We start from the raw sequence: 26,095 nt of genomic DNA on the forward strand, positions 1-26,095 counted from the left end.
TTAACTACATTACACATAAACACCTACATGTCAAAGATTCATGTGGGGGAGTAATCCTGATGCTGCAGCCATTAGGCAAGCTGCACAGCACATTAAGGAACAGGCGGCAGGGAAAAACCCTTGGGACCCTTGTTGACAGATTAGGAGGAACATCCTGAGCAGCAAACATCGATCAGGTAGGTTGAATGTTGCTGGTGGTGCTGAGGAGCCATTGACCAGTTCTCAACTGTTTGAGCTCACTTGAGGCAGTCTTTCTGAGTCTGTGCCTGGAACTCGTCTTGTCTTCAGGAGGATTCTTGTATACCTGTGAAGTTGAGGGAGCTGACTCGGCTTGGGATTGCCTCACCTGCCTTGCCTGAGGTGAGGTGTCTTGGCACTGGTGAGACTAGTGTAGGCGTGTGCACCTTTTACTGGTCTAGCCATGCCGATAGACACTGCACCGAAGGGGGTAGTTCTGGAGGTTGTGAGCCAGCTGGCCCCCTTGATATCTGAAGTAAGACCTGTCAATGAGCATTTGCAGGAAGCCAGACTGACTCATTCATTTGAGTCAGTCTCATTTGTTGTTGTCTATGCTCTGACAGGGTTGAGTGAACTCTCTCCAAAGAAAGGCCTCTACTCCAAACCTGACTCAGTGGTAGCTTTGGTCCAAGGTCAGAGGTGATGCCTTGATCATCCTTGGTGATCTACCACTGGCACAGGCAGAAAGGGCAACAAAGCATTTGTTGCTCCACATGACTGAACAAGATAAAAGCTCTGTAATGCTCCTTGACTATCAAGCAGATAGAGCATGAGGATTGTTTGATTGTGGTTCCAGAGACCTGATTCATGGTGCTTGGCTTAGTATTCCAACAGTGGCATCACGAAGAAGGAGCCGAGGCTGGAAGCTGCTAAGGGACTGCTGGGATTTCAGGAGTGCCCAGTTCCTCAATAGTGAGCATTGGCCTCTGGTCACAACCCTGAAATTATTGCTAAAGGGCCCCAGGGAGGCCTGCTCTGGGTCGGATCAGATTGCATGTCAGTGGCCTTGCGGAGCCATTGCACAGGCAGGTGCAGCCGGGCTCAAGGCCACTCTTCAGGCCTGATACCCTCGCTGCTGCCTATAAAAACATCCTGAGGTTACAGAGGAGAATGGCAGTCCTCATTTCTGAGGGAAACATTGATATCAATGAGGCTTCGATGTTAACATCAAATCTGTGAATAGTGAGAGCATGGAACTGTAGAGCAGTTCACCTCTCTAATCCATCGATCCACCAACTGCAAGGCTGAGATCAATCATGGACTTGGAGTCTGTCGTGGGACAACGAACTTGCTCGGCAAGGCAGTGTGTTGCTCCTGGTTTATAACCAGCATGCTGATGAGAGTCTTTAAGTCCCCTGTCCTCCTGGTCCTACTATACTTTAGTGAAGCTTGGATACTAACTAATGGCCAGAGGAACTGGCTGGACAACTTCTCCTCAGCGCAGTTATGGGTCTCGTTGGCAAGATGAAGGAGTGGTCAGGAGGGGTCAGCTGCTGGATATGTGAGCAGCAGCTGCGCTTGTACAGGTGCCTGATGTGCTTTCCCAGACCTGACTCTGCCCACTACCTACTGTGTGCCCAGGACCCGGCGGGCCAGACCAGATGTTGGGGGCGACTGTGTGAGGAGGGGAAATTATTATTTCAGGGTACAGTCAGGGTGGAAAAACAGTTGCTTACATTCACACTTGCAAAATTTTACATAAAGATTTGGAGCTGTCTGTTCAGCCCTCTGGAGGTTTTGTGGACTAAGTGTACACAACACCAACAAAGAGGGGTTCCCACTTGACCACCCTGGCAAAGTGCTGGTCATTAAGGCCCATCAGTCGACGGCTGACTTACCGGAGCCAGTATTACAATTTTAAGAGTGAGGTTATTTTGCCCTCTAAATATTTTAGGGAAATACGCCTCATTACATCAAAGGTGTTTCACCAGCTTGTTACCAGTGTTTGCTTTCTAGCTGAGATTAAGTGAAGCCCAGAGCCTTCAGTTTCATTTTAAAATCACCAGGATTAGCGTCACAGCAGGTTTAATCTGCCGTAAAAATAAACCTGATCAAATGAAGTGACAAAGTAAAACTCCCAGACTTTCACGCAGGGAAGACTTAACAGATTAGATCCAGGGAGTGGCGGGGAATGGCTCTGTTTTGTACAGTCAGGGATTTAACTGGTCTTAGCTGCGTATTGACAGCTGATCCACCATCTGCTCTGCCTCATAGGGAAACATGGTCCCTTTGTAGGTGTGAATTACCTAGTGAAGCATAATGGGAAGTCAGCTGCAGTTTAATGTCTGACCCTTCAAGGATCAGACACTGTGACTTTTCACCACTTTGACCTGTCCATTAACCTCCCTGACCTCTCAATGTACTCACTTTTATGTATTTAATAGTGGTGGAGTGAAATCTTCTGCTAATTCATGAATGAAAGTTTGAACACATAAAATAATAGCAGCACGCCCACATGTATGTCGAAAAGGTTTCTCCTTCCACAATCAATGAAAAATATCTCCTCAAAAGCAATTTCAGCTACTTGTGATGGCCAGCAAGATTCAGTCCAATTCAATTTCCATTGAGGTGCTTTCTTTGACAGAGTAATTAGCTAGCTGGTAACCTTCAGTCCATAGGACACAGTGTCTGTGGTTTCCAAACATAATTTCAAATTTTGATTCATTTGGCCACAGAACAGTTTTCCATTTTTCCTCAGTCCATTTCAAATGAGCTTTGGCCCAAAGAAGATGTGGCGTTTCTGGACCGTGTTCGCGTATGACTTCTTTGCATACAGCTTTAACTTGCATTTGTGAATGGCACAACAAACTGTGTAGACGGACAATGATTTCTGGATGTGTTTGTGAACCCATGCAGTGATTCCCAGTACAAAATCATGCCTGTTTTTAATGCAGTGCCATCTGATGGCCTGAAGGACCGAGCATCCATCCACCTTTCACCTTGTTGAATCTTTCTATGATATTATGCACTCTAGATGGTGGGATATCAAACGTCTTACCAATTTTACATTGATGAGCATTTTCCTGAAATTGTTCCACAACTACAAGTGGCCGAAATGAGTTTTCTGTGGAGGGTGGCTGGGCTCAGCCGTAGAGAGGGTAAGGAGTTCAGACATCCGGAGGGAGCTAGGAGTAGAGCCACTGCTCCTTCGCATTGAAAGGAGCTAGTTGAAGTGGTCCGGGCATCTGATCAGGATGCCTCCTGGTCACCTCCCTGTGGAGGTATTCCAGGCACATCCATCTTGGAGGAGACCTCGGGGAAGACCCAGAATGTGCCGGAGGGATATATCCTGTCTGGTCTGGGAACGCCTTGGAATCCTCCAGGAGCTGGAAAGTGTCGCTGGGGAAAGGGACGTCTGGGTGGACTTGATTAGCCTGCTGCCCCCACGAACCCGGCCCTGGATAAGCGGATGGTTGTATGGATGGATGTTTTAGGCACAGTTTTTCCCAGGTTGGTGAACCTCTGCCCATCTTAACTTCTGAGAGACTCTGCCTCTCTAAAATGTTCCTTTTATACCCGGTCATGTCACTGACCTGTTGTCATTTAACCTATTAAGCTGCAAAATGATCCTCGTGTTTTTTTATTAGTACCCACTTACTTTTCTGGCTTTTTTTGTGGCAGAAACACAAACACTGTAAATCTTCAACCTGGAAAGAAATTTCCAAGAGGTGTGTTTTCAGTGACCTAAAATGCCATTAAAAGGCCAAATAACTCAAATTTTAAAAATACGTGAATACATGTGGCCTAGTCTTGTATGTACAAAACTGTATTTTCTATACTATCCTGTATATGTTTTTCAAGACATGAGAAATGATACGCTAGCTTAATGCTGATGGGAGTTACTTACCACATTGCTTAAATACATTTTTAATTTCTCACCAAATTTCTCTTTTCTGTTTGCCATTGTAGTCTTTTTATGGCACATCATGAGGGCAGGGATGTTGTTGCTAGAGTTTCACAAATTTTCCTCTGTCTCATATTTCCAGTTTGCTGTTTTCTTTTGCTTTGCCATTTTTACCACTTATTGTGACTTTTGTGCCCCTGTGCTCTCATTGGTCAACGCCACTGACGTGAGCAGAATCATCGAAGGCAGAAATAACAATAAAACATGCTAGACTCTCTGTCAGGTGGTCATGAGGCGTCACAGACGTGGCCTTGATAGTCATAGTCTATGACACACTAAAACAATCAGCTTTTGAGGGCCAGCAGGTCCTGAACCCTTACGTCTGCTGGATCAGATTATAATGGTGCTGATAACATGTAGGCTGACCTCTGCATAAGTGACGGCTAAACTCTAAATGACTGCTGTGGATCCAGGTAGAAGCTCACAAATTTAATAGATACAGCACAAAGTTACCACAAACACCAGCAGCGAACTCGTAGCATGTTTCTAGTAAGCGCATTCGCCCTGATTAAGATGACATAATCACCAGCACACAAACTCCTCTAGCGTTGCTTTCCTGCTACATCGTACTTTATCACAGGACAAGTTTAGAGCAGAATTAACAGAAAGCTCTCTTGGCAAGCTCCTGATCTTTAAAATAAGGCTACTTAATTCCTCTGCTGACGTGCTGCAGCCTGCCGGGACGCTGGCATTGGCAGCTAAGGCTCAACAGGTGGTTTGGATTTTGCACCCTGCCTGCTGGAAAGCTTTGGAGAGTTCTGCCAGGGGACTCGTATGGACAGACATTTTTACGTAAAACGGGTCCTGAAAGTGAGACAATGACTGTCGGAAATCACCCATTATGAAAGGTAAATTGCACGGCAAATGGCATTTGCCACTTTGTGGTGGTGTCCAAATGATGAATGGGCATTATTATTCTTTACATGGTGGACTTGTTCTGTCCCAGAAATAATTGGAAAAAGAAATGTACAGCTGATGGACACTAAATGAGCAACTTAAATACTACCAAAGGGATGTAAAGCTTACAGCGTACGGAAATGAACATTGGACCATTTTCAGCCATTATAGCTAGACAAGACAGTGCGACAAACATGGACCAGAGCACAAAAACACTATATTGGTTGGTATTTTACCAGATGTTAAGTCATAGGTAATGGATCATCTGCATAATAAGAGATTTCTTTATGGTAATTGCAGCAACAAATAAATTTGTTGTTACAGGAAATATGTTTTATTGTTAAAAAACAAAATATAAATTACCTCTATTTACTTTAGCTGATTTCTTTTAAAAAGAAAGTGTTTGTTATTGCCAAAAATCAACACCGTTATTCATTAATAGGGCCTTAAAACCAGTTTTTGAATTGAGGGGGAATAGAGCTCAACAGTATTAGGTGGTCAAAACGCTTCTCAGTGGCAAGGCGCCATGTGTAGATGAAATTGCCCTGAGATGCTGAAGGCTCCGGACATTTATAAAGTCGGATGGAGATCTGGGACAGTTCCTGTGGGCAGGGGTGGTGGTTCCCATTTTTAAAAGGGGGGCGATTGTTGTGCTCAAATTATTTGGGTATCATTCTGCTCTGCCTCTCAGGGATAGTCTACTTAAAGGTGCTGGAAAGGAGGCTCTGGCCCTGAACAATGCAGATTCCGTCCCAGCCATGGGACAGTGGACCATCTCTACTCTTTCAGGGCTTCTTGAGGGAGCATGGGAGTTTTCTCATCCAGTCTGCATGTGTTTTGTGGACTTGGAGAAGTCTTACAATTGGGCTACTTGAGGGGTCATGTGGGGTGTACTACAGGAATATGGGGTCCTGGGGCCAAGCAGTGAGACATCAGGTCCCTGTATAACTGAAGTAAGAGTTGTGTCCATATTCTCAGCACTAAGTTGGACACATTCCTAATGTGTGTTGGTCTCCAACAGGATCTTCCCTTGTCTCTAATTTTGTTGTCATGGACAGGATCTCAAGGCACAGTTGGGGAAGGAGGGTTTCAGGTTCAGGGACCTGAAGTTTCATCTCAGCTGTTTGCAAATGATGTGGTTCTGTTGGCTTCCTAAGCTGAGGACCTCCAGCAGGCACAGGGATGGTATGCAGCTGAGTGCAAAATGGCCAGTACGAGAATAAGCACCTCCAAGTCTGAGGCCATGATTCTCTGCGGAGAACGGTGGAGGAGTTCAAGTATCTCATGGTCTTGTTGAGTGAGGGTAGAATGGACCGTGAGATTGACAGGTGGATTAGTGCAGCGTCAGCAGTGTTGCAGGCGCTGTTGTGATGAAGAGGGAGCTGAGCTGGAAGGCAAAGCTCTCAATTTACCAGTCGATCTATGTTCCAACCCTCAACTATGGTCATAAACTTTGGTTCATGCCCAAAAGAATAAGATTGTTGATACAAGTGGTTGAAATGAGATTTGGGTTTGGACTTAGCCTTAGAGGGAGGAGCTTGAACATCTGGAGGGGCCGCGAAGTACAGCCGCTGCTCGAAAGGAGCCAGTTGAGGTGGTTCAGCATATGATCAGGATGCCTCCTGGTCACCTCCCTTTGGAAGTCTTCTGGGCAGGTCCTACTGGGAGGAGACCTAGAACTTGCTGGAGGGATTATATATCCCATCTGGCCTGGGAGTGCCTTGAATCCCTCAGGAGGACCAGGAAAACGCTGCTGTGGAGAGGGGTGTCTGGGCTCGGATAAATAGAAGAAGATGGATGGATTTGCTCTAGAAGCTTATTTTGCAATATTTAGTTGTAAAAAATGAAGATTTCTGTTTTTTGGGAGGTTAGGGCATGGTTTAAAAAAACGTTGTGGACTCTTCATTTTTTTCCTTTTTAGCAAAAGTGGAGTTAGCTTGGATACACCCAGGTTAACCCTGACTATCTTTTACATCATGCTCTGTCCGTCCTTTATATCTTTCCTCTTTTAGAGCAGGATTTTCTCTAAGGTCTACAAATACCAGAGAGTCTGTATTTATTGGATTAGCAGTTTGCACCCCTTGACTCTAGAGTCAAACCTTCCTTCGACAAAATCTAATCTTTCACCTACGACCTTGTTTAGACCAAAGTGTAGGAAAGGGAATCCCTTGATTGAAGGAGAGTGAGATTAAAAGGGCAGAGCAGAGGGAGTGAGAGAGGAATAGAAGCAGCGAAGGTGGTGATTTTAGGTAAGGAGGATTTGGCAGTCGTGTGAAGCAGACTGAGTCAGAACAGGGAATGGAAAATCAGTGGTTAGGTGTTATCGAAGGGTTTTGGTTAACCTTCGATGACCTATTCCTGGTAAACAAGGTTGAATCCAGACACCCTAATAATAGAAGTGTGATGGTTTACGTAGGTTGAAGTTTGGTTGGAGTTTAGTTCAACAGAGAATACGAATCCAATTTTCCATCTTGTGTTGATTGAAACCTACAGTGTTAGTTTGTACAGCCAGTAGTGTTTTAGACATTACACACACAAAAAACAATGAAAACAAGAGCTGATTTGAAAATGTATAAATACAGTATAAAAATAAAAGGCCTGCCTTTAGGATCAATGTAGCATGTTTATGATTATTGCTTATGAGTGTAGTATTTAGTATTTTTAGTTGTCTGAGACGTGTAAAGTTGCTACTCTTGAAAATGTCCCATTTCCTGATATAGCTGTTTCAAAATAAAGGCACGTCAACATCATAATTACCGGGTTCTTTTGTTGTAAAGAACTTAAAGAACAAAAATAACACATCAAGAGTTTTTTCTACAACTAGTTTCCTATCTAGTTTTCCACATGATTATGATGAAAGGAGAAGAAGACACAACACCGGAGCTACTTTATAGTTATTTGACCCCAAAGTTTAATGATATCTTCAGAAGAGAGGCAAAAAATATTTTCTGTTCTATCTCAGCCGTAGCCAGTAGAACAGTTAGCAATGTCATGACACGGTTAACTAATCAGTTCAGTAATAGGCCTGCATCTTACCACTATAGTTGGCAGTGTGTCTGTCTGTGTTGATTTGCATGCCACATCGCTGCTCAAATTGTCATTGATACCACTCAGAAGACTTCTTGGGTGTACTGGTTTGAAACTGGTGACATGAAAAAATGATAAACATGTACAGATTTTCTATAAAATCCCCAAATGTTGCACTGAGTCATGCGTTCCATTAAATCTCAGAACGCCGAGTCACCAGCCAGACAAATGCACCCTGAACTCCGAATTTCAACTAGAAAAAGTCGGAGCAACCCCCAGTTTTGAACTCCTGGGAGATGAAAGGCATTTAACTTGGCTGTGACGTCAATACCAGCTCCAACATCCACGGTAAATGGAGCGCAGCATTAGTGACAGAGCCGGGAAACAACTGCACTTTTTTGAAACATGCCCACCAGGAAACGTATTTGGATGAGATGATTGAGTGCTCCACAATCCCAGATCAAAGTAAGCTCACTTTAAAACACTTCTCCATGCTCAGATTAAACAAGATAATTCAGGAGATGTGACACATGTTGCTGTTAGAATCATTCCCCGAGTTTTCAGCTGTAATCAACAGTGCTGCATAAACAAATGTGAACATGGGTCTGTCTCCCTGTAGCCAAAATCACATCGCAGATTTGAGTTTGTGACGTTTTGTTAAAGCTCTACAAAAAATGTGTGCTCTAAAACTTTGTAAATAAGTCAAAAGGCGTCACTGTAATACTGTATTTCCATGCACATTGGTCTTATTGCATTAAGCATCTAATGATAAGGACAGTGATAGCAGGGCATTGAGTAGAGATTAGCCTACTGTCTGCAAGAGCTGATGGAAGTGCGCTGCAGTTTTTATGGTGCACAGGAAACAATTTCACCTCTGCAAACTTAAAAATAAATTATATGTTTATAAGGTCGGAAAACGTTACTTTGACATTGCTATTGCTAAGCCGTAAGAGCAGTTAAATCAGTCTGAGTCTCAGCTGCTTTTTTATCCATGAGTAGCAATGCTAACCATGACAGCGATGCCAGCAAGGTTGTTTTCTTCAGTTTCCTTCATTCAGAGAGAAAACTTGACCAGGGAGGTACTTAAGTGAACATATCAATATTTCCTTTAATTAAACACGCTGTTATTCTGAATATTTAACATGAATCGTCAGAATCTGAATGGGATGTGGGCGGGTTTGACACACCTGTTGCGAGTAAGAGTGGGAGTGGATGGAACGCGCTGCAGGAGCAGGTGGTACTGGTCAGAAATCCAGCAGGAGTCCTGCGCAGGGCTGTAGTCTAAGGAAAACATTAAGTCTATTTTAAAACTTAGAGTGGTTTATATCTGCATTTTTCAACCTTTTTCTGTCAAGCACCCTTTAAAGTTTTGAAGACAGAGTCTCGTCAAAACGCATGAATGAAAAACAAACATTCTGCGTTCCTATGACTGCTAAGGGAGTCATGTGGTAATAGAGTTAACAGGCTAAATCACCAAATCACTCTCTTTCAACAGTCCCAGACCCTTATTCTCACTGAATGGTCATAAAGACCTTTAAAACACACTTTGACCCACACTCAGATGCGTTTCAGCATCGAGCCTCCAATGGGAATTATTGTGGACCTTAAAAATAGACTTGGACACATTTGACACTCCACAATCACCTGCTAAAGTGAGAAGTCCCAGCATGATTCCTGCACAGAGTATACTGATGTAGGACTACTTACTGATCCCAACGTTGATGCGATTCCAGGAAAAGGCAATATGAGATCATTTTGATCATTTGCACAGGTATAGCTAAGGATCTAAGCAGTTTAAAGGCAACCCTGACAATCCTAGAAGATATCCTTGTTATTTGAATTTTGTGGCCTTTTGAGGTCAGCAAAACAGGTCATGAACACAGCACTGCTATACTCATTATAAAGTCTGTCTTTTCTGCAAGAGGAACTTTATCATTAGATTCAGTCTTAAACAGATCTTGAGATGCAGCGACTAAGCTGCTGAAAGCTCCAATATGTTGACAAGCTTTTCTGCTGCTTGGTCTTGTCTGCCAGCGTGTGCAGTTGGACTGTTCACCTTGCCAACATCCAATCAGACTGATTTCCCTCCCTAAATTTCCCCATAAGGCTACTGACAACGCCTCCAGACGCACCGCAAAAAATAGTGCTGCAGACGCTCACTCATGGCCCAGTAATGGAGAAGGGCCAACGGTCAGCGTGGCTTGGTGATTCCATTGTTTCTAGTACAACCAAAGTCATAGCTTTCGCAGGATAATGGAAGGATCTATGAAAATGGCTCATTTCCTGATATCCTATTTTGAAATAATGGCATATCAGCAGTATTACTACTTTTACAGTATTTAAAGTCACTATTTTGACCACTAGTCACAGCCTGCTTCTTTTAAACATGTTGGGCTGAAGACAAATGAGATATCAATTTAAATACTGTGATGTTAATGTTGGTGGTTTCTACAACTACAGCCCTACCTAATAAGCATCATGACTTGTAGGTTCTTTTCGTGGGAGTAGAGGAAGTTCAAATCAACAGTCTTTGAGTAGGGGTGCCATGCAAAAAAGTAAAAGCACAAAAATCACATGTATCAAAAAAAAAAAAACAAAAAAAAAAACACATTCTTTCTGCTACAGGTATGCTGTGACATAATTGTGACATCAGCTCCAAATAGGCAGCCCTACATTTTCAGATAATGGGAGCCATAAAACCAAAGCGGTCTTCCCCTGCTGTCCCACGCATTCGTATTTAAAGACTGACCCACTTGTAAAATCTAGTTCCATGGCTTAAGATGTTTGGAGACAACACACCTGTCAACCGCACGGGGAGTTCACCAATTAGTGCTCTATAAATAAACAAATACTGTGTTGCTTCTCCCATTGAGCCAAGCATAGCCAGCCAAAAGATAAGGGTCACAGGGTTAAGTCTGAAATCTGTCACCTGTAATAGAGCAGAGAGCTCTCAAATACTGCGTCCACTGGTATTGAGACAGAGGCTGTCACTTGGTGTCAGGACCCCCAGGGGGTCACGAGACAGTGAAGGGGGGTCGTGGGATGCTTTCCATAAAACAAAGAAAAATTTCATAAGATTTAAAATAATAAAATGTATCTTTTTTTTTTTTTTAAATATTGTTAAAGTGAGTTCAAATTAAAATCAAAACTTATCTATTAAGTGATATTTCTGCTTAAATACAAGTAAAAGTCATAAAAATGACCTAAATGCAAGTTTTGAACATGATGTGGGTCCCTGATCTCTGATGGCGTTTTGGGGGGAAAAGTTTGGGAACCCTTGGTGCAGAGCTGTACTTTCCAAATGGTGTACCAAGAGGTGAGCCATGGGACTTTGTACAATCGTTTGTTATGACCTCAAACCATGCAAAAACCAAAGATACTGTAGCTAATGGTAAAGGGGCTCTTTTGTGTATCTAGAGATTTTGGCCTGATCTTATATGAGCCTAAGGAAAAAAATTGGTGTAGACTAGCCGTGTTGTAGCCTGACCAATCTTCCAGGTATTTCTTACTGTAATGAAAGCTCATTTAAAGGAGGAATACGTTGCCTGTTAGATATGATGTGTCTGACCTTAGAGACAGGTTGTGACTAAATAAGATATCCAAATATTTGTTGAAAAAGTTAACATTTTTGATGTAGTTAAAATTGCATTATTTGGGTCCATGTTCAATATCTGCATAGACTACCATTAGCTTCTTTTAGCACCATGCTATATCAACCAGAGCCTGATTCAGTCTGCAAACACAAAGAGCTTGAATTTTTGAGAGCGTAGATGTTTATAGTATTGTATCATCAGCATAAAGGACATTTTAAAACTGAGGCAATATATTTTGTAAACCAAAGAGGCCCCAGTATTGTTCCCTGGGGTACTCCTACAATCAATGAACACCATTCAGTGTGACTTTACATCATGCTATTGGTTGATTTTTATTTGTTTAATATTTTTCAAACATAGGAAATACCAAGACATGGAGATTGACATTTATGACAGAGTGTGCAAAAAAAGTATAAAGGTAGCTAGGTAGGTATGTCAGTGATGGGGCCACACCTTTAATAAGGATATTTATCATAAACTAAGATATTCCTTTATTAGTCTCACAAGGGGAAATTCCAAATTTACTTAATTTATTTAATACTGTTTATGACTAGAAATACTGTAGAAATTGTACCATGGAGATCTGAATCCAGGTTAATATGAGGTTGTTTGCTGTGGTGAAATCATGCAATTGCAAATGCACCAAACCAGTAAAACTGAAAAAAGTCATGAATCTTTATTTCAAATAGTGGTGAGCTGCTTCCCAAACCCTGGAGAAAAAAAAAACATAAAAGTGATCAATTAAACATATGAGCAACTGTTTAAGCAGCATGTTCCCAAGCTAGATGCCCCTAGATTCTCTTTGTTTCTCTTTGTGATTGAGGTGGTAAGTGAATTACGATATGACACCAGAGTTCAACACAATTTTTTGGACCTTCTGGTTTACTTACATCTTCAAAATCTGTGTTTCCTCATAATCTTGTATTTTTCAGTTGAACTCACCACATTTTCTTTTCGTTGTTTTTGTAATTGTGATTCCTGGTGATTCATTGTTTGCTCTACATCTACTTGGCAAGACCTTTAAAGAATTGCCAAGCTTTTTCAAGGTTCAAGGTTCACTTTATTATCCATGGGAAGGGCACTTTGTTTTGCAGCCAGCAGTCAAACATACATCCACAGTAAAGAGAAGCACGAGAGACAGTGTGCAATACAGCAATAATCATACATAGTGGGAAATAACACATGCACGCAACTAATCATTTAAAAAGCCTTTTTTTGTCCTGCATGCTGGCAGGCTGAATCTGGGACTGGACAGTAGCGGCTTAAACTCTGAAAATAAAGGATGGCTGTGATCAGCCAGGATCGACAGGGCCTTTTTGAGGGTCCTAACTTTGTACAACTGAGTTAGATCAGTAAGGGTTGAAGCTGAAACTTTGCCACAGATTCTTAAAATGCCCAGCAATCTGTTATTTTTGATACTGAGGGGCCTGTACCAAATGATAAAAGAAAATGTTAAAATAGACTCAGTAAAACGGTGTCATCAACATTAACATTTCTCAGCATAGTAGCAGAGCTAACTGTTGTGGGTTGATTTTATTCAGTCTTGTCCCCCCTGTCAGACGTTTGGGCCTCCCCTAGGGGCCATGGGCCCCACTTTGGAAACCAGGTTGTGAGGACATCACCGACATCATGCTCTGCTCATGCTAAAGCTGTTCTGTTCTCGCTAAGAACAGAGAAACCTTATCATTCATTTCAGTCTCAGGTAAGTCCTGAGACGCAGCTGCAAGGCTACCTAATGCTCCAATACGTTGACCAGCTTTTCTGCAACTTTGTCTGTCTGCCAAAGTGTAGGGTTGAGCTGTATGCTTAGCCAACAGCCAATCAGATTGATTTCTTTCAGCAAATCTTCCCCCATAAGGCTGCAGACGCCCTGCAAAAAATAGTGCTACAGACGCTCACTAGTGGCCCAATGCTGGACAAAGGCCAACAGTCGGTGTGGCTTAGTGAGGGCATTTTTTAAATGGATGTTTTCTTTTGAACAGGCTGCTTTCAATGCAGAAGAATGCTCTCAAACAACAAGCTTTCCAGGACTTTTTAAACTAAACTGCCATGTAAAAAATAAAATTTAAAAACCTTCCTGCCAAGTATTTTTAAAATATGTAACTTATGAGCAAAATCAGTCGGGAGTACTATAAAACAGTTTATAAGGTAACCGGAGATCTATAACCTATTTCATTTCAGCTGTAACCTTCCAAAGACTGGCTCCAAAAAGACCAACATTATGGCTAAAAGATGCACTGTCTTATTAGCCACCACCATGTATTTGAAAGTTAAAAATACCTGGTGATAATTTGAGTCTTGGGGTCATGCATGTGTAATGAGTGGTAGTTTTTGAGTTGCTTTCGAAGGAAAACCATCCCTCAAGACATCTCTGAAACATTTTACTGCTCTAAAACATTGTATACTGGAGGTAATTTGCTACTAAGAGGTTCAAGTGTTATTTTTAGGATTTTAAGATATTTCTAGTCTTGAAGAGCCAAGCGGAGGTAACAAGAAGTCTCCTCGCTCTGGACAATGGCCTCACTTCACCTGCCAGAATTCAAAACAAGGCCTGTGAAAACATACTACAATCCCCATAATCCCATTACTGGCTGTACAAAGGTTGTGTACGGGGGCATAACCCCCTCACGACAGGCTCACTCAGTGGCTGGGCTTACGCTCACAGAATCAGAAGTCTACCATCAGTGTTTAGTAGGTAACATACTACAGATCTGAAAGAGGTTCAAATGTGGGTCGAATACGTGAGGAGGCCACTAAAACAAACAGTTTGCTTTGGTTTAGGTTAATCCACTTGTTAAACCACATGGTGGGGGGATTTAAGATATCAGACCCGCTCAGGTCATATCAGGTTAACTGTCAGACCTGGGAAAACACGCCAAACTGGATCTCAGTGGACAGAAGTCCTGAGCTGACCCACACTCACACTATTTATTCAAATCACTTTCACTAAATTAAGTTAATGTCTCCTGATTCCCTCAAGCTCTTAACTTAACAGTATTTATTTTGGAACTCAAAGAGTTGCAAAAGCACAAAATCAATCCATTATCGAGGGGGAAAAACAGGGTTTTAACCCAAAGATAGTGAAATCCTAAAACTACTGCTTGTTGGATATGCTTCCTTAAGGTGTACAAAACCTCTATTACTCTTCAGCACTGATAGTGTCTTTTCAGAAGTATAAACCGCCCATGCTTTAGACCCTAACATAACCCCATACCATCACAGATGTGTGCTTTTCAACTGTGCTGATAACAAGCTGGATGGTCCTTCACCTCTTCAGTCCTCATCCATGATTTCCAAAATGAATTTCAATGCTTGATTCATCTGACCACAGAACAGTTTTCCATTTTGCCCCAGTCCATTTTAGATGAGCTTTAGCTCATTACTCTTACTTTTACAGCCTTTTGTTGCCCTGTCCCTACTTTTTTGAAATTTGTTGCTGCCATTATATTCAAAATGAGCTAATATTTTTCATGAAATCAAAAAATGTCTCAGTTTCACCATCTGATATGTTGTTTATGTTCTATTCTGAGTAAAATATGAGCTTATGAGATTTTTAAATTATTGCATCGTTTTTTACATTTTGCACAGCGCCCCAACTTTTTTGGAATTGGGGCTGTAAATAAACCATTATTCAGACAGCTACTGCAAACCACCACTGCCTTCTTTCTGACTTGACTACTGGTTGGTTTGTGCTTACTGTAATTGCTCCACTGACTTGTTTAATTGATTGACTGGTCTGATCAATTTACTCTGCATCCCGTTCCCATAATCCCATAGCGTACTCTTTGACCCCGGGAGTGTCAGGCTTTTAGGCATTAAGATGAGAGGTGAATCTGATTAGCAGAGTCGTGCCTACCGCCATTAAACTCCACAGAAGAAGAAGATCAGCGTAGACGAGTCAGAGGGGAGTTTTCTTCTTGGTGGGGGGGAACATCTGCCGCCATGACACTAATTTTGGTTTTTTCCTCTAGCTGATGCTGCTGTGAGTTCAAGTGGAGGGCATCAGTCAGCTCAGGTGTTCTGACTGAACCAGAACACCTGAGGTCAGCGTTAGCTGGTCTGCACAGACTGGGAGTGATGTTAACAATTTAATTTAAAGTCCTGCACCTTTCGAAACCCTTAATGTGATAGGACCAAGCTACATGCTAACTCCTTTAGCAACAATTTAACTTTAAGTGTCTAACGGCTGCTGGTTTCATTGAGGTAGTGGACTTCAGTGAAGACAGAACGAGGATTAAACTCGTCTCTCTGTTAGGCAGCTGATCAGTGCTCTCAGGTTTGTGTTTTTGATTCAAGCTTTTTAAATTTGCTGAAGTCTGTGTTAATTATAAAAAAAACACATTTTGATCACTTTCATTCATTTCCTTCTTTTTTGTCTTATGGTGCAGAGAAATCAAAAAGACACAAATAAATCTCTTAAAAGGCTTTTATTGACTTTCTGCATGAAATGATGTTTGTTGTCTGTGGTGACGTCAAAAACACAAATAAAATCAAAAACATGATAAAAGGTAAAAAGAGACTTTGAAATGAAGTTAGGTGCACATCTATGGGTGAAATATGTCAGACACTTGTAACACTACGATGAATTTCAGTATTCAGGTAACAGAGACATTAAGAGTTAAATTCAGTTACTGTATCTCAGATTAATACTGACTATCAAAGGCTTTGAAATGAAAGGTTTCGAAAGGAAATACAGGTTTCCTTGTGGCTCAGCGGTTGGTTCTGTACGTGCGGATCTTGCGGCTGAGGTTTCGAGCGAGCCTGTCGACGGCGCTGCTGATGTGACCGAGCTCCTTCTTGGATGTCAGACCATCGATGTTCCCGCTGTACCAGAGCACCCATCCAGCCAGAGACATCACCACAAACAGAGCTCCTGCAGAGAGACATATCATCAGTCTGATGCTGCTCAAACATGGAAATAGCATGTAAAATTTACATGGAATAAAGGCTGTGAAAATCCATTCTTTAGTCCCTACTTTGATAAGTAGTTTCATGTAAAAGAGTGTATAAATTCAGGTGGAAGTCTCTCAGTCAAAACTACATCAAAGATACAGTTTAATGAGGCTTTTGTGTAATTTTGCTAACTTCCTTCCTCACCATTGGCTTTGACTTGAATGATGTTGGCTGTTTTTCAAGTGAAGGCCACAAAGGGAGACCCTCATCACCCTCTGCATGCAGACCTCTCCCATCAGGGAGATGGTTTATTTATACCAGGAGGGCCAGCATGCATCTTGTCAACCAATCCACCAACCAACCCATTCCTCTGTATGCAGTCTGAGCCAATGGATTTTTTAATTGTTTCGAGCATGCATTGAAGATTACCCCTTTGTATGTAACTTAACCCTCCAGGATCATTCAAATTTACTACTCTAATGAACCATTGGTGGACAAAAGATAAGCTGTGAAAAACACTCATTAATAAGTCATATAAAAATATTGTTGCCCCAATATTTTTATCACCATAAGTCCTGACCAAAACTACCAAATATTTGAATATCTGGGGGATTTTAACCCTTTAAATGCCAGTTTGACTACAAGAAGTGACTGTTGGTTTTTTATGAGGAAAAAACATCACAGAAAATGATTTGCTTTCTAAAATAATGAAAAATAAATATCAGGTGGCTGGGGGACTTTTTCCCCAAATATTTGCAACTAAACTTATTTTGTTGCATTTTTGTGTGTGTGTGTGTGTGTTACTAAAAATAATAAATGTTACTGTTTTTCTTCAAAATAAATCACTGACATTACAAAACGCATGGTATTATTCTGCAATGGCAGAGATTTAAAAAGTCAGATTATAATGGGAGTAAATGGGACTTTTTTGTCCACGAATTTTAAATCAGACGCTAAAAAAAAACAAATTATGCATCAAAATCAATTTTGTTGTCATTTTTTGACACATTTAGGACTATAATTTTTCTAAAAAATTGCATTGCTAACAATTGACATATCCAGGATTATGCTTGAAAAAAATCCTCTGGCCACCTAACATTAATTTATTTTTTTTACCTGAAGCATTTCAAAAAAGGGAGTGCGTCTTTATACAACGTCCTGCTGGTGAGTACTGTCAAAAGAGCTACACACAGAAAAAAACTGAAGAATGATGCCTACCACCCAAACAGGCTACCTCACAACTAATAAATGAAAGCTACAAGCTTTTCTCCAGTCATTTTCTTTTTGTTGCCTCCTTTTTTCTGCATCATGACCTTATTATATCTAACACAAATTATTAGGACACATCTGTTGTATACAAACTGAAATTGGGACGGTAATTTCATACCAGTATAAACCAGTAAATCTCCAAAGTCTCGTCCTTTGATCTCCAGGGGAGCGAAGACTCCTATCAGCAGAGCGGCTCCTCCAAATAAATCCATCAACACGGCGAAGGCCAGAGCCAGTTTACAGTGAGAGAGGCCGTCACAGAGGCCCATGATGAGACTGAGAGAGAGGAGAGAGACTATGAGGGGCTGAAGGCACAAAAACACATAAATACTGCAGATCTGACATGCTACATCAGACCAAAACTAACTCATCACACATAATGAAAATCAACAAAGATATTTTAGAGACTTATGGAATCTGTAGAAACCTGCCTTATCTAGACGTAAAGGGCACAAACTCATGGTTTTCGAGCCAATAGGATTAAAATGTGTTTTTTTTCCCCAAGGGGTACATGTATTTTATGTATCATTGTAAAAAGAATTAAACAGCATTGAGAATACCACCTCTAAACATGAGCTAGGCGTGGAGTGATAACACTTAAGGTCAAAAACAAAACTTCCAGTACGATTTTTTGCCATTCTCTATTATAACCAACACAATATTGGACAAATTAAACTGGGGCTGAACAAGTCTGAAAAATATCTATGATTATTTTCACTCATATTGTAAATTCGATATGACCTGTTGTATTGAAGGGAAGAATAGTTTTTGTGTCATTCATGGCACTCATTTTGACAAAGATAAGCAAACAAAAATAAAGTAAGTAGGAATTTTTGTAAACTTATAAAAATATACAACTGAATGTTTGCATGATGTGTACGGCATAATATTTCTGACTTAAAAACTGTATTATTGACACATATTTCAGGTTGAAGGAATTTTACACCTTCTGCGATTTTAAAATTGCAGTAGGACATATTTCAATTTAATCTAAATTTTGATTGCTTGCAATGCAGCTGTACAACGAGCGTTTGATGACACTTCCTGAGTTGAACTATAGGTATCAACAGGTCCAATTATTTAAGACTTTGAAAACACTGCATATCTAAACCAGTCACAGTATTATGAAAAAAAGATGAAGCCACAAATGATTAACATACATTGTATCTGTCAAACGACTGATAACAATAACTTGGATGAGATATTTGGGACGGTATAAAACATTTAAAGCTCAGGTTTAACGTTTTTCTCAATGATTTCTCAATAACGTTCATAAAGGCGGCTGCATTGAATCAACACCACTGATCATATTTTAAATTAATTGATATGCTATCCTTGAACATCATGATTCGTATCAAGCTAGTGTTCTATTATAAAGGTACATTTGAAGACGGTATTTACATTTTCAGGTAACACACAATGAAGAAATATCCTCCAGGGGTCTGCAGGTGAGGCTGTTTTCGAACTTCTGCCACAAAATTAACTTGAATGTTAAATCTAACAACGTTAAAAATAAACTTGTACTTACTCGTTTATTATTCGTCGTGTAGCACCATAAAATATTGATAAATCGCTCTGTTTCTTACGCTTTCAGTCGTTGACTTTTTTGTTTACTTCCGCGTTTACCTACAACGGCGTCGCCCTCATCGCCCTCACCACGCACCTGCGCGCACGCCCTCAGATGACGTGTTTCCGGTCAAACTTTTGAGTCCGTTGAAGGAATCGCAGCAGACGCCAACGTCTCCGTCGATTACGGATAGCAAGCATCTGTGAGGTCTATGTAAGCTCAATAGATGAGTTTCTTCAAAGTGGAAAAAGCTGTTTTTATGAACGCTTCATGTTTCACACGAAACGTTAACGGATTCTGAACTTACTGTTATAATGCGCATGCGCCCGGTGCACGTGTTGAAATCACTTATAATCAGGTAATTGCTGCTGAAAATGTGGTCGTCCAGCAGCAGAGGAGCAGGTGTGGAAAGTTTCACGCTGTATTACAGAAGTATAACTGAACACGAACAAACCGACGATTGATTACAAATAGTTTATTGAAACTTTAACGTGTTTTTCAGTCATGAATCCTCCATCCAGCAGAGAGGAAGCAAACCCGCCAGGTAACAACATTTTAAAGGAGTTTAATGCTAAGGCTAATGCATTGTACACTTCTGTTAAAACAGCTTTTCAGTGTAATATTAACCAATTTTATTGTATTTTACATACTTGTCTAAGCAAAATCCCTGAACTGGAGGAATTTGTCTGTATTACATCACTTAATGAAAAAAAAAAAACGTTAAAATACAAGGTTTCTTATATCAGCTGATACTAGATATAGAAAAAGTTAGCACTTTTCTGCTTTGAAATCCTGTCTTCTGACTCATTTTGTATTTGTAGCCCACTGTTAATTGTATCAGACCTATGCTTAATTTAATGTTACTTAATTTGAGGACTTTGATTTTCTTATCTCGACTTTATCTTACCCTATTTTTCATGGTATTTTAAGTGTATGCTTGTATTTTGGTGTCTCTCTTAAGTTGTGGTAGTCTCTTTTAGCTTGACTATGGATCACACACCATGCACCTGTCTCGACAAGAGCAGTATAGATAAATGGTTTACTATACTAGTGTTAATCCATTAGTTATCTGTAATTAATCTGCAGTCATCTTTGTAATTATTTATAACAAAAGTCCATGATTTTTGGGTAAAATCTGCCTTTCTTGTGTCCCTGATATCAAAGAAGGCAAGGCTTTCTATGGATTTGCCCTTGAAAGGTCTATGAAAATAGTGTTTGATGTAATGTATAATTACTGACAGCCTACATATTCATAAAAAAGCTGTTACTTGCTTCGTTTGTGTGTGAAAGTTAAGAAGTAAGACTTTATATCAAGCTACAACAATCAGAAGGAAATCTCTATTTTAGAGCCTTCAAATCAAGTGAATGAAATAAAACTGGAAAAATAATTAACATGATATTGGAGTAAGTAGATATGACTTTATCTAACATGTTAATCTCATCCTTGGTTGTTTGTCATTTTCAGGGCACTACATGCCGCATTCTTCATCATCATCAGGAGGAGGAGGGTTGTATCTGGATGCCTATGAGGTCTCTTTCCCTCTGGAAGAGAGTTTGGAGAGACCACCTTCATATCACCTGAACCAGGGCCAGCAGATGATGGAGGGTATGACATATCTACTACACATCACCTCTGTAGATGTAGTCAATTTCAGTTTAATTGAAAGATTTTATTGGCCTGGTACCTGTCTTGTTTTTTTCCTGTCTTATGTTCCCTTTTCCCTTTTTGTCTCATACCTCCTCTTCTCACCCTCCTCTCCTGCAGAGCCTGTGGTGCAGGAGCCTCCTCCCTCTCAGTACAGCCCTTTCATCCTGGTCTCTAACCTGCGAGCTCACCTGTATGTCGCTCTGGAGAAAAATGCCTGGCTGCAGAGGCGAATCGAGGAGCTGGAGGAGGAGCGTAACTTTCTGCGGTGTCAGCTCGACCGCTTCATCATCAGCATGAGGAGCCCCGAGGGTGAAGAGTCAAGAAACACAACCATCATAATTGATTTATTAATGCTCCAATACACACTTAGTCTGTAAAATTAGAAATATGTTATCAGGGTGTATCAATCATGCTGACTCAGAAACTGCCATCCATCACTTATCTTGTCAAAGGCTGGATTTTCTGCAGTTTTAGTCTCATCTGTTCTAGTTGTTTGGAGCAGGTTTATAGGGTGTGAGATGGGCTTCCCCTCAGGGGCACCAGAGGACCTATAGGAAGGCACAGCTTGATAAAATACAAACCAGAAACAAAGTGATCTGATTAGTTTTCCTCTGCAATACACTGGGCAAAAACGATAGACTTTTACTTACAGAGAGAGAGATAGAAGACTGGCTACACAAGCAAAGCAAAAAACCTTGTGCAAATCTTTTTATTGTCCATCATCACTCCAAACACTGTAAGGTGTGTTTTTAAGAACTAAAAATATATGAATTTGTTCATCCTTTAACTTTAACTTTAAATCCAAGGCTGTTGTTTTAGATCTGACCAATATTTGAATATCGGTATCACTTAAAATTAATTCATAAATATCAGCAAAAATTCAATGTTGTGCATCCTTTGTTATTTTTACTTTTTTTTGTTAGTATTTGTTAATATTTTAATTTTTATCTGTTTTAAACATACAGTGTCAGAGTGGTGTGGAGACACCCAGAGAGCTGTGAAGGTCCAACCCTCCTGCTCTCCCTCGCCTCCCTCCCCCATGACCACCCGCTCTGGAATGACTCTCAAACGCCTGCAGGCCCCAGGACCACGGCCCCGCCGCACCACAGCCATCCCAGGTGAGGAAATGCCAGACCTGTAAATAAAATAATTTAAGATGGCTCACTTTGATCATGTCAGAAACATTTAACCCCTGCTTTGTAGTGATTCAAAAGGTGAACGGATGCTTTCTTTCTGTGGTTGTTTTGATTGTTTCTTTTCAGTCAAACAGGAGTTTCATCTGGAGGAGGATAAATACTACACCGAGGACGAGTACGTGGAGGAAGAGGAGGAGGAAGAGGAATATGAAGACTCATCCTTAGAAAAGGGGTCAAAGAAGAAGGGCAGAGTGCGAGCCAATGGAGAGCCCAGGATGAAGATGAGGAGGATCTTCAGGATCACTCATGGGAGAGAGAGACAGAGAGGTTGGGCATCAACTGACAGAAAACACCTCTCCTAAACTGTGTAGCGTTATATTTCTGTAGATACTGTAGTCTAATTTATATTAAATGTTGTTTTATACTCACTAATCCTGCTGTAGTCAAACAACTAGATCCTAGGCATCCCACAAGGCTCTGTACTGTGCCCATTTATGTTCTTTAAGTACAAGGTTTTTAGGTTTAATCATCCAGATACACAAAATCTTTTTCAACTTTTATGTTAAATACACCCAGCTCTATCTCTCCTCTTTAACGGGGAAACAGCACATTTCTCTCCTTCAGTTTTTAATGTTTAATTACTCCACACTTGTCTCTCCCCTTTTCCTCAGTTAAAGACCCAGATGGGGTGTTGATTCGTTACAAGAAGATCCTGTCCACCTACCAGCGTGTGAGGAGCATGTCCAGAGCCTTTCAGATCCACGGCGTTGATCGAAACACGATGGCCTCCACCTCCCCCATCGCAGAGCTACTGCTGGTGGCTCCAGAGAAGGTCGTTTACATTTCTTAATTTTCCATAGTGATAGGGTGAAAACTAAGACTTATATGAATTATGGTTTATTAAAAAAATATCTTGCTTTTGTAGATATTAATTTTACAGTCAAACACTTAAACATCACCATTACGCATTAAAAATGTATGCAACTGAACATATTGAAGAATACTGCATTTAACCAAATTTGCAAACTTCTTTGACCAAGAAATAGTAAATGTGCTAAAAACATACAATATTAGGTTGAAATTAAGTTTAAATGTGTTTTAAGATTCAGATTGCTTTGGAATGGCATAAAATGTGGCAGTTTCAGCTGCAAATGATGTGAGAACTACTTCAGTAATAATACCAATTTACGAATTAAAATGTTCACATGAACAGCTTTTTTTTTCACTGCAGGTAGCAGAGGTCGGGGAGTTCGAGGCGTCGAAGGAGAAGCTTCTGGACTACGCTCGGCGGTGCTACAAGACAATGGATGAGCCGACGCACGCCAAAGTCCAGACCATGAAGAAGACTCACAAACTGCTGCCGATCTCTTACAGGTTCAGGAACTGAGTGAGGAGTAAAGGATGGATTTAATCACACAGTTCTGCTATGAAAACATGATTGCACTTTATCTATTTTTGTTATTCATTGTCCTTAAGTAAAAAGATAAGAAAACTTAAAACATTTAATTAGGACTAAATTTAAGAAAATTAAGAGTTCTGGCAACATGCTGCTTGATTTTGTTCATATTTATTTTTTAGTTTCCTATTCTTCTTTATGTGCAGCTGTATTGTTGGCTGTTTTGTGTAAGATTTTGATTTTCAAGTGGTAAAAGTGTCTTTTGTCTTTCCTAAGGACTTAAATGTTATAAATGAGCTAAAAGATGCCTTATAATTTCAAAGGGTAGCGACTGGTCTTTCAGTGCCTGCAAACATTTTTTAGAAACAATTGTTTATATTATAAACTGTTACATTTTTTATTTTCTGTTGTATCAAAGGAAAGACAAATATTTATTATTTCAGATATTTTTATTTGTTAAATACAAACAGCTTGAGTTACAAAAAAAAGTGTCTTTGTTCTAAAATCTCTGGGTTGTGCAGTACAATGAAGTTATCGAGATTATTGTTTGTGTTGATGTTGAAGACTTCTGATTTGTTAAAAAAAAAAAAAGTTGGACATTTCACTTCAAACTGGAAATTAAATTAGTTTGAATCTCTAAATATTGTGCATTTTTTTCTGCCAGAGGTTTTATGTTTTACGTCGTCATCATTCCAGGCCGTTCTTGTGAACGTAATATCCCAACACAGCTTTGAGGGATTTTCTTCAAACTTTGGACTATTGTCCACTCTGACTCTGATTAGATTTTAACGATACAAGGTTAAAGGTCAGAGTGATGCCAAATCTTGTGAGCACACTATATATTAAGGATGCATTTTTTGTCAAATTTGGCTCAAACCTAAAGGTAGGTAGGTAATTCGATAGATTTTGGAGGTCACTAGCTGATGTGTCAATTTGACCCCGTCCACTTTAGCACCTCTGCACTGTTTTATTTTTACCTTGTGGAGGCAGCTAGAAGCCAGAAGGTTGTGATTTCTTTGTGTATTTAAGCAACTGTGAAAAACCATCATAGAGCATGTACTAATACTAGCGCAGTGGTTCCCAAACTTTTCCTGTGGGGCCCATCTTTAATAGTTGAAAATATTCTCATGCCCCCCTTACCCCTCACCATACAGATCAACATATAAAAGAATGTACAGGAAATACTCTGTCAGCCACGAAATTTGCTAAGAAATTTCCTTTTTTATTAGAATTTACTACAAAAAATGTAACCTCAAAATTTTGTAGCAAAAACAGCGACCATCCCCACACACAGGGATTTAAAAATCTGACTGAAGATGAACAATTCCCAGAAAATAATGAAAACTTAATAAACATCTTTAAACTGTATACTCTCAATCCTGCATATTTTCACTGACTATCGTGGGCTTATTTGGTGCTAAAGATCTTCTTGAGTCTTGGGTGCAGCTGTGACTCAGTTAAATTTTATTACTCAGCATTGTTTTTGTCTTGATTGAGGCAACAGCAGATAAACCTTCACAGGTAGGATGATTGTAGAGAGCTGTCAGGGCTCTTCTGCCTAGCAGGGGTACTCCCTTTCCACTCCTTTCCATAATGTGGACTATATCTTAGACTTGAACTGCCACTGCATTGTTGATTTGCAACGGCCCACTTTGGGAACCACAGTGTGTTCATTCAGGAGCACTTTTATGAATTTTCTCTGCACAGCAGCTTGCAGACTGTGGCGCCATCCAGTGGTATAGAGACATCATGAACATGATGCTTTGATACAGTGAGGTTGTTACTGGCAGGACTATGAAGGACTATGTATGAAAACCCAAGCTTACAAAGATAAAATGGACTTTAAGGGGATAAAAGATCCTGAAAGAAATATGATAGGAAACTGTAAAGTAAAACATTGTATACCTGATTATTCTGAGACAAAAGTGTTTTTTCCTTCTAAGAAAGGTTTCACAGAGGTAGGGTTCGTCTTTATTTTAAAGGTTTTAGCAATCAAGTCTATCAAGCCTTAAAATGTGAGGAAAACAGAACTTCCGGATGTTTGATGGATTAAACTTCTTGTCTTGTCTGATTAAAAATAATAATACTGTTAAAAATGGATTGCAATGCATCTTTAAAAACTGCACCAATCACATGTGTTAAACCAGGAGTTCCCTACCTTTCAGCTCAAGATCCCTAAAAAAACACTCTTGGAGACAGGGAACCCCCCACTGTCTCTGATGGTGGTTAAAACATGATATTATGCAGAGCCATGCACACTTGCGAATAGGCCTTTCCCATCACTGACATAAGAAAAACACAAACCTTAATTTTATTTTACGAATGGTAGTAATTTATTGTAGGAAAGGCTAGAAGCAGAATAAAATTAATTGCCATAATGAGATCATAGCACCGGGCAGACTAAGCAATTGTAATAACAGTGATGTCTGCACATCGTGCAAGAGCAGCAGACCTTTGCAGCATTGCTGTAAAATGAAAACTTGCTTTTACACAGCACCTTCATATGAACAGAAATTTATATCCTAATTTTATGTTAATATTTTAACAATAAAGGGTTGAATATACCCACAAAATCATTGTACATATTTCTTTGTTTTTAGGTAGGCATCTCGCAACCCCCAACTTTGGGAACCACTGCTCTAAACTGGTTAAATAGTCATTTTTAGCTTTGTGAACACTGACGAAACAGTTTGGAACATTTTGTCCTTAAAGAGAAACCACAGAGCACATATGTGCAACTGCAGACA

General features: G+C 40.3%; 2 protein-coding genes across 4 annotated transcripts; one reads left to right on the forward strand and one right to left on the reverse strand.

Annotated features, from left to right (window-relative positions):
* Positions 1-15,851: 15,851 nt before the first annotated feature.
* Positions 15,852-19,272, reverse strand: tmem238a (transmembrane protein 238a). The gene is made up of 3 exons (XM_041808016.1): positions 19,130-19,272; positions 17,720-17,877; positions 15,852-16,312 (listed from the first exon to the last, which is right to left on the reverse strand). Exons 2-3 carry the CDS (start codon positions 17,868-17,870, stop codon positions 16,149-16,151), a joined length of 315 nt encoding a protein of 104 aa, XP_041663950.1. The 5' UTR covers positions 17,871-17,877; positions 19,130-19,272; the 3' UTR covers positions 15,852-16,148.
* Positions 19,273-19,304: 32 nt separating this feature from the next.
* On the forward strand, positions 19,305-23,989 carry LOC121523225 (coiled-coil domain-containing protein 106-like). 3 transcript variants are annotated; one of them, XM_041808015.1, is made up of 8 exons: positions 19,305-19,381; positions 19,671-19,712; positions 20,634-20,774; positions 20,934-21,125; positions 21,782-21,934; positions 22,079-22,279; positions 22,624-22,784; positions 23,184-23,989. In XM_041808015.1, exons 2-8 carry the CDS (start codon positions 19,673-19,675, stop codon positions 23,337-23,339), a joined length of 1,044 nt encoding a protein of 347 aa, XP_041663949.1. In that variant the 5' UTR covers positions 19,305-19,381; positions 19,671-19,672; the 3' UTR covers positions 23,340-23,989. The 3 variants fall into 3 exon arrangements, with proteins under 3 accessions (XP_041663949.1, XP_041663947.1, XP_041663948.1); XM_041808013.1 differs by having other exon boundaries at positions 19,330-19,570; XM_041808014.1 differs by having other exon boundaries at positions 19,330-19,526.
* The last annotated feature ends 2,106 nt before the right edge of the window (positions 23,990-26,095 follow it).

Source organism: Cheilinus undulatus, linkage group 16 (genome assembly GCF_018320785.1).
Source record: "Cheilinus undulatus linkage group 16, ASM1832078v1, whole genome shotgun sequence".
Lineage (NCBI taxonomy): Eukaryota > Metazoa > Chordata > Actinopteri > Labriformes > Labridae > Cheilinus > Cheilinus undulatus.